General features: G+C 33.8%; 1 protein-coding gene and 1 long non-coding RNA gene across 3 annotated transcripts in view; one reads left to right on the top strand and one right to left on the bottom strand.

Moving 5' to 3' along the window:
• Positions 304-5,211, top strand: LOC107625956 (geraniol 8-hydroxylase). Of its 2 annotated transcripts, none has more exons than XM_016328705.2 (2): positions 304-1,253; positions 4,440-5,211. In XM_016328705.2, the coding sequence occupies exons 1-2, from the start codon at positions 333-335 to the stop codon at positions 5,061-5,063; spliced, it is 1,545 nt and encodes a 514-aa protein (XP_016184191.1). In that variant the 5' UTR covers positions 304-332; the 3' UTR covers positions 5,064-5,211. The 2 variants fall into 2 exon arrangements, with proteins under 2 accessions (XP_016184191.1, XP_016184190.1); XM_016328704.2 differs by lacking the exon at positions 304-1,253 and adding an exon at positions 2,140-3,086.
• LOC110269047 overlaps positions 9,224-9,328 on the bottom strand; it is a 1,568-nt gene continuing 1,463 nt past the window's right edge. Inside the window, exon 2 of the long non-coding RNA XR_002358007.1 lies at positions 9,224-9,316. This is a non-coding gene — a long non-coding RNA (uncharacterized LOC110269047). The remainder of the gene's footprint in view (positions 9,317-9,328) is intronic.

The following is a 9,328-nucleotide window of genomic DNA, read 5'->3' on the forward strand; positions in this document are numbered from 1 at the left end:
TGTTATAATTTTCACATATTTAGTAATCCGAATTTCAAATCATATATATGTGAGAAAATATCCTTTAAAACAAGAAGATTAATATAGTGAAAAAAATAAAGGTTATTATTTTTTTATTATTTATAGAAGTTGAAAAAATAATAACTTCTCAAAAATATCATTATAAAACGTTTGCAATTATATATATGATTAAAGTGTAAAATTAATAGTACGGTTTAAAAAAATTAAAACAATCACACTACCCTTACCTTTGCATATAACTAACTCTCAAAATTAGGGCTATATATATACAAGTTTCCATAGAGATTAGCCACATAAACATATGAGAATCAATGATGATCATGGAGTATCTAGCACTACTTATAATTTCTTTTGTGTCCATAAGCATTATTATCCATCACATTTTTTTCAAATCCAAATTAGGCATCAGAGCACATAAATCAACCAAATTCCCACCAGGACCTAAACCTTTACCAATCATAGGAAACATCTTAGAACTTGGTACCCAACCTCACCAAGCACTTGCTAAGCTTTCTCAAACATATGGACCAATAATGACTCTTAAGCTTGGTACCATAACCACCATAGTTATCTCATCTCCTATGTTAGCCAAACAAATTCTCCAAAAATATGACCAAATTTTTTCTTATAGAACAATTCCGGATACCGTTAAAGCACTTGATCACCATATGTATTCAGTGGGATGGTTGCCACCTTCAACTCAATGGAGGATCCTTAGACGAGTTTGTGCTACGAAAGTGTTCTCTCCACTAAAACTTGATTCTACAGAAGTTCTTCGACAAAAGAAACTGCGAGAATTAATGGATTTTGTGAAAGTAAAAAGTGAAAAAGGCGAAGTTTTGAATTTCAGTGAGATTTGTTTTACAACCGTACTTAATTTTATATCTAACGCTTTCTTTTCTATGGATTTGGCTCATTACGACTCTTCTAAGACTCAAGAATTCAAGGATATAATTTGGGGCATTGGGGAAGAATCAGGAAGGCCTAATGTGGTGGATTTCTTCCCATTCCTTAGATTCCTTGATCCACAAGGTGCACGTGCAAGGATGACCAAGTATACTGAAAAGTTGATAGCTTTCGTTGATGGTCTTATAGAAGAAAGATTGAATTTAAAGGCTCTAGAAATGGAAACTACCAATAAAAGAGGCAAAGATGTGTTAGATTCTGTTTTGGAAGTTATGTTGGAAGACAATTCTCAAGTGACTCGTCTCCATGTTGTGCATCTCTTTCTGGTGAGTATCTTGTCCAATCCATCAAATAATTCAAGGTTTAGCTTTTGAAAAAAAAAAATTTTTTGGGCTAAAAAGTTGAATACTTAATTACATTCTTTTTGTTAGTATGTTTATATAAAGTTTAATTTTGATATTGTAAAGAATTTTACACAATTATCTAATCAATTTTATACTTTTAAATAATGTTTGAAGTAGTGGATTATTTGAAAATTAATTATTGAGTAAAGTATCGTTTTTGTTTCCAACGTTTGGGGTAAGTCCCAAAGCTGTTTCTAACGTTTCAATCGTCGTATTTAAGTTCCTAACGTTTCAAAATTTGCTCAATGTTGTTCTGCTGTTAAGGATCCGTTAACAGAATTGACAGCAGGACAAAATTGAAACGATTTTAAAACGTTAGGAACTTAAATAGAACGAAAACGTTGAGGACAAAAACGATACATAAAAATAAATTTTAATTTTATCATTCAATAATATCAATTTTTTACTGTATATAATATTCAATCATTTTTTAATCACATCTAAGTAAATTACACTTAATCACACTATTTTCATTCTAAATAATTTTTTTTTATATTTTTATATTAACTTATAACTTATAAAATTATAAAAAAATAAATTTATTTAGAATGAAATAATGTGATTAAGTGTAATTTACTTAGATATGATTAAAAAATAATTGAATACTATGTACAGCAAAAAATTGATATTATTGAAGGATAAAACTAAAATTTATTTTGTATGTATCGTTTTTGTCCCCAACGTTTTTGTCCTGTTTATGTTTCTAACGTTTCAAAATCGTCTCAATTTTGTCCCGCCGTCAATTCTGTTAATGGATCCCTAACCGCAGGACAACATTGAGTCAATTTTGAAACGTTAGGCATAGAGATTAGCCACATAAACATATGAGAATCAATGATGATCATGGAGTATCTAGCACTACTTATAATTTCTTTTGTGTCCATAAGCATTATTATCCATCACATTTTTTTCAAATCCAAATTAGGCATCAGAGCACCTAAATTAACCAAATTCCCACCAGGACCTAAACCTTTACCAATCATAGGAAACATCTTAGAACTTGGTACCCAACCTCACCAAGCACTTGCTAAGCTTTCTCAAACATATGGACCAATAATGACTCTTAAGCTTGGTACCATAACCACCATAGTTATCTCATCTCCTATGTTAGCCAAACAAATTCTCCAAAAATATGACCAAATTTTTTCTTATAGAACAATTCCGGATACCGTTAAAGCACTTGATCACCATATGTATTCAGTGGGATGGTTGCCACCTTCAACTCAATGGAGGATCCTTAGACGAGTTTGTGCTACGAAAGTGTTCTCTCCACTAAAACTTGATTCTACAGAAGTTCTTCGACAAAAGAAACTGCGAGAATTAATGGATTTTGTGAAAGTAAAAAGTGAAAAAGGCGAAGTTTTGAATTTCAGTGAGATTTGTTTTACAACCGTACTTAATTTTATATCTAACGCTTTCTTTTCTATGGATTTGGCTCATTACGACTCTTCTAAGACTCAAGAATTCAAGGATATAATTTGGGGCATTGGGGAAGAATCAGGAAGGCCTAATGTGGTGGATTTCTTCCCATTCCTTAGATTCCTTGATCCACAAGGTGCACGTGCAAGGATGACCAAGTATACTGAAAAGTTGATAGCTTTCGTTGATGGTCTTATAGAAGAAAGATTGAATTTAAAGGCTCTAGAAATGGAAACTACCAATAAAAGAGGCAAAGATGTGTTAGATTCTGTTTTGGAAGTTATGTTGGAAGACAATTCTCAAGTGACTCGTCTCCATGTTGTGCATCTCTTTCTGGTGAGTATCTTGTCCAATCCATCAAATAATTCAAGGTTTAGCTTTTGAAAAAAAAAAATTTTTTGGGCTAAAAAGTTGAATACTTAATTACATTCTTTTTGTTAGTATGTTTATATAAAGTTTAATTTTGATATTGTAAAGAATTTTACACAATTATCTAATCAATTTTATACTTTTAAATAATGTTTGAAGTAGTGGATTATTTGAAAATTAATTATTGAGTAAAGTATCGTTTTTGTTTCCAACGTTTGGGGTAAGTCCCAAAGCTGTTTCTAACGTTTCAATCGTCGTATTTAAGTTCCTAACGTTTCAAAATTTGCTCAATGTTGTTCTGCTGTTAAGGATCCGTTAACAGAATTGACAGCAGGACAAAATTGAAACGATTTTAAAACGTTAGGAACTTAAATAGAACGAAAACGTTGAGGACAAAAACGATACATAAAAATAAATTTTAATTTTATCATTCAATAATATCAATTTTTTACTGTATATAATATTCAATCATTTTTTAATCACATCTAAGTAAATTACACTTAATCACACTATTTTCATTCTAAATAATTTTTTTTTATATTTTTATATTAACTTATAACTTATAAAATTATAAAAAAATAAATTTATTTAGAATGAAATAATGTGATTAAGTGTAATTTACTTAGATATGATTAAAAAATAATTGAATACTATGTACAGCAAAAAATTGATATTATTGAAGGATAAAACTAAAATTTATTTTGTATGTATCGTTTTTGTCCCCAACGTTTTTGTCCTGTTTATGTTTCTAACGTTTCAAAATCGTCTCAATTTTGTCCCGCCGTCAATTCTGTTAATGGATCCCTAACCGCAGGACAACATTGAGTCAATTTTGAAACGTTAGGAACTTAAATAATATGATTGAAACGTTAGGGACAACTTTAAGACTTACTTCAAACGTTAGGGACAACACGATATTTACTCTTAATTATTTTTGTTAACATGGTAATACAATGATTGGTTATGATGAGTAAATAATATTAGGATAAATTATTTTGATTTCTTTTAACATTAGATATAATATTACATATGACATCTTTCTTTTATAAAAATGCACACTACTAGTGATTCTTTAAGGTTCATCAAGTTATATATATAATAACCAGTACTATTGTGCATATGTTTTGTAACATTTGACACAGAACTTTAGAAAAATAATATATATTGAAGGATAATAATTGACATGACAAATTAAAAAATGTCTTGAGTAAAATGCTTCACATAATACTATTACACTCTAATAATTAGCAATTTGTTGCGCAAACACTAACATATTGAATACTATTTCATCTTTTGTATTTTTTTGGAAAATTTTGTCAGATTTTATTTATGGCTGGAGTAGACTCAACATCAATGACCATAGAATGGGCAATGACAGAGTTATTACGTAATCCAGAAAAATTGGAAAAACTTAGAAAAGAGCTTCATTGTGTTCTTGGCAAAGATGAACAAAATCTTGAACAAATTGAAGAATCACATATCTCAAAGCTTCCTTTTCTAAGAGCAGTGGTTAAAGAAACTTTGCGCTTACATCCACCTGCCCCATTATTAGCACCACACAAGGCACTCGAAGATGTTGAGATAGCTGGATTCATGATTCCCAAGAATGCACAAATTTTGGTTAATGTATGGGCCATGGGAAAAGATTCAAGTATTTGGGAACATCAAAATGAATTCATGCCCGAAAGATTTTTAGATAGTAAAATTGATATTCATGGACATGATTTTGAATTAATTCCATTTGGTGCTGGAAGAAGGATATGCCCTGGATTGCCATTGGGTTATAGAAGTGTGCATATTGCGTTGGCCACTCTTCTAAATGGCTATGATTGGAAGCTAGCAAATGGACAAAAATCAAAAGATTTGGATATGTCTGAGAAATTTGGACTTACTTTGCATAAGGCCCAACCTCTCCAAGCCATTCCCATAAAATCACAACAATAATGAAGAATTGAAGATGATGCTTATTACAAAAGAGCAATCTTACTCTTCTTAACAAAAATATTTAAAAGACAATAAAAATCAGTTTAAATATTCTTATTTTATGCACTTTATAATTATTGTTGAAATAAATTAGTAATTTTAGATGTAATAAGTATATAACTATGTATATAAAATTATAAATCTAAATTAAATAAGATAACTTGAGATTATTGTCTTGCTAATATTATTATTCTTTTTTAATGATCTTTTTTTATTTTGTAGACTTTATGAAGCATTAAATAACAACTACACTACATCGATAAAAAAAATTAATTAATGTTAGTTAATTAAAAATTGGTTATCTATACTTTTTCTTTTGAAAAATCATGCTTTATTTAGTATTGATAGTAACAAAAATGTTTGGTAACCAAAGAAAATTAGCCAAAAACAGACATAACTTGTGTTTTCAAAAAATTAGGGTTTAGTGGGAGTACGTACTCCGTACTCTGTACAATTTTGAAAATCGAAGATGAGCGGTGGAGTGAGCGGGGAAGAGACTTTGAGGGTGAAACACGGTGAGGCAGCCATTAATATCGGCGAAAGAGATAAGGGGGAGAGCGGGGAAGGGATTGCATAAGGGGAAAAGGAGGATCATATTTCGGGAGGGGTTTCTAAGCCTTTGAAGGTTTCTTTCAGGGACAAAGTTGTGGGTTCCAAGATTGCTAAAGCTTTTTCACTTGTTGAAACTTTATCAGGAGATAACATTGCGGTAGTTTCTGGGAAGCAAGGAGATCTCTTGCCACCGAGTGTCACGTTTACCCAAGAAGCTAAGAATTGCTTGGCAGAACTTTATAAAGATGATATAGTGATTAAGGTGCTAGGTAAACATTATAGCTAATTAAGGGAGGTTTTGATTTATTGGACGTGGGATTTGACTACTTTCTTGTGAAGTTTGATGTGGCTGAGGAGCGAGAAAAGGTTCTCTTAGGATCAAGAGTTTAGATCAAGTAAAAACTGTTTTGGAGCAACTTTAGTGTGGATTAGAATTTCCGGATTACTAATTTGGTGCTACCAAGAAGATGCAATGTTCCGTGTTGCGGCTGCAGTTGGCATTCCCGTTAAGGTTGATTTGGCAACAAAATTAGCTGAAAGAGGACGATATGCTCGAGCCTGTGTTCAGATAGATTTAGGATTGCCAATGACTAAGAAGATTCTTGTTGAAGGTGTTGAATATGATGTTGAATATGAAAGTCTTCACCTTATTTGTGGCTCCTGTCTCAAGTTTGGTCATGATATGAAGGTGTGCAAGACTGACAGCAATGCAGGAGGAGGAACTAATGCCAAGGTGATCAGCGATATAGCAAAGCAGCCAGAAAGCTCAAATTCAAAAAATCCAGTACATGTGGAAAAGGCAAGTTTTCATTTTGGCAAGAATCTTGGAGATGAGACTGTAAATGTTGCTGTCCCGGATTTGGTGGAGAGTGATTTGCATGCTGTTCATGTAGACCATGCACAACATAAGGATTTGGAAGGTTGGACTCAAGTGATTAGGAAAGGAAAGTATAAAATAGGTCAAAAGCCTTCTCCTAGCACCCATCAGGTACAACCAAAAGCAAAGACTCCTAACAAGGCTACCAATACTTGGACAAGGCCTAATCACCAACGTACAACACATGCTACTGGATCCAAAGTAAAATTAAGCAAGGGCATCAATATTGGAAAACTGGTTAGTGTGGCTTCTTCGGGGACCCGGCACAATGTTCATCATCAGCAGCAAGGTGAGACAACAAATGGCACTGTGCGAAAGCGTCCTCGTCCAAACTCTTTGCAGAATTCACCAATAGATAAGGATAGAGCATCGACGGCGGGTATGGTGCAAGTTTTGACGGAGAAAATTGGGCTGCAACTTGAGAGTCCATTAAAGGCAGGATCATCGAAGACAGGGACATCATGTTGAGTCTCGAGTTTGTTATTGGAGCTCCCTTTTTGCTGTTTTTATGGATAGTTTCAATATCATAGCCTGGAATGTGAAGGGTGCGTCTAACAAGATGGCCTGTGTGCATTGCAAAAATTTGGTGAGAATATATAAACCATCTTTCTTCTTTCTCTTTGAGACTCATACCATGTTTAATAATTTGAAGAATTTTTAGGATAAGTTGGGTTTTCATTGTGTTGGTATTGAGGAAGCAGTAGGACACAGGGGTGGCATTTGGTTTCTATCTTCTATTGTTAATGTTTCTTGTGTGGTTATTGATCAAATTGACCAATGTATCACAATGAAAGTGAGTGTGGGTAACTTAGTTTGGCTTTGTAGTGTAGTATATGGGAGTCCTCAATTCGAAAAAAGATGTATGCTTTGGGATCATTTGCGTTCTATTAATTCAGGCCATAATAGACCATGGATGGCCGTTGGTAATTTTAATGAGATTGTGGCACCAGATGAGAGTATATGTACTTATTTTTCTTCTCACAGAGCTAGTCTACTAGCTACTACTCTAGATGATTGTGAGCTCTTTGATCTTAAAGTGACTGGTAGGAGATATACTTGGTATAGAGCAGTTCAGGCTGGTAGGGACTTGGCTAAAAGGTTGGATAGAGCTCTAGTTAATGAGGCGTGGATGACAATATTTCCTGAGGGTTATTCTGAAATTCTTAGCAGGCTTCATTCTGATCATTGTCCTATTTTAGTTCGTTGTCATGGTAGCCCCAGAGTGAAAGGTTCTCGTCCTTTTAGGTTCCAAGCTGCGTGGGCAACACATCCTTCTTATAAACATGTTATTAGTAAGGCTTGGAATCAAGAGTTTGGAGGCGTTACTGAAAGGCTTAAGATGGTTCAACAGGCTTCTTTGGACTTCAAATCAAAGATTTTTGGAAATATTTTTGTGCGAAAAAATAAGCTGAAATATCAGATTGATCAGATTCAACGACGTTTGGAGGTTACCGATGTGTTATCTCTGAGAATTAAAGAAGCTGAACTGAGGGAAGATTACAATAGGCTTTTATTGCAAGAGAAACTTTTTTGGTACAAGAAATCTAAAGAGCAGTGGGTCAAGTATGGGGATAGAAACACTAAATTCTTTCATCTTCAGACTTTGGTGCGTAGAAACCATAATAGAGTACATGGATTATATGTTAGAGATGGGTCTTGGTCTACTGATCCAGATATTCTCTAGGAAGAAGCCCTCTCTTTTTACAAGAATCTCTTTGGTACAACGGAAGAGGTTGAGGTTGATTGTTTAGGGGATGTTCCGATGCCCACTCTAAGCACTGAGGCTTGTGCTAGGTTAATTGACCCTGTCTCTTTTGTGGAAGTCAAGTCAGCAGTATTCAGTATGAGCCCGTTTAAGGCTCCTGGTCCAGATGGCTTTCAAGCTTATTTTTTTAAAGAATATTGGGAGCTAGTAGGCACTGAGATTTGGAATATTGTCCGGAGCGCTTTTTTGGGAGAGTTCTTAAATCCTAGCATCATGGAAACTCTGATAGTGCTTATTCCTAAAATTGATAACCCTACCTTTATGAAGGATTTCAGGCCTATTAGCTTGTGTAATGTTGTTTATAAAATTATCACCAAAGTATTGACTAACTGACTTCGGCCTTTTCTTCCAGATATTGTTAGTCTTTTACAAGGAGGTTTTATTCCAGGTCGTGGTGCTCCTGATAATATTATTGTGGCCCAAGAAATTTTGAATTTCATGAAACACACAAAATCCAAGAAAGGTACTCTTGCTTTTAAAATTGATCTTGAAAAAGCTTATGATAGGGTGGATTGGAGGTTTTTGGAGAGTACTCTCATTGCTTTTGGTTTTCCTATCATCACTGTTAATTTGATTATGACTTGTGTCCGTGCATCATCTCTTTCTATTATGTGGAATGGGAATAGATTGGATAGTTTTGCTCCTAGAAGGGGGCTTAGACAGGGCGATCCAATGTCTCCTTACTTATTTGTGCTTTGTATGGAAAGACTTGCTTGCTATATATCTCATAAGGTGGTCGAGGGTGTGTGGAAACCAGTTTCTGTCACTAGGGGTGGCCCAAAATTTTCTCATTTGATATTTGCAAATGATCTCTTACTCTTCTGTCAGGCTACAAAAAGTCAGGTCCAAATGGTCATGCATTCTCTTAACATTTTTTGCAAGACATCTGGCATGAAAGTGAATCTTGAAAAGTATAAAGCTTTTTGTTCTAAAAATGTGACTGCTCGTAGAAGAGATATTTTTACTAGTGTTTCTTCAATACGTTTTGCTTTGGACTTAGGAAGATATCTTGGAGTTAACCTTAATCATTCC

This window comes from Arachis ipaensis, chromosome B02 (genome assembly GCF_000816755.2).
Source record: "Arachis ipaensis cultivar K30076 chromosome B02, Araip1.1, whole genome shotgun sequence".
Taxonomy (NCBI): Eukaryota; Viridiplantae; Streptophyta; class Magnoliopsida; order Fabales; family Fabaceae; genus Arachis; species Arachis ipaensis.

What these genes read in the sequence shown, in the direction of transcription:
- LOC107625956 (XM_016328705.2), top strand. Translation starts at nt 333, where the DNA reads ATGATGATCATGGAGTATCTAGCACTACTTATAATTTCTTTTGTGTCC. An exon ending in ATGTTGTGCATCTCTTTCTG is followed by an intron (nt 1,254 to 4,439) that starts GTGAGTATCTTG and finishes AAATTTTGTCAG; the next exon opens with ATTTTATTTATGGCTGGAGT.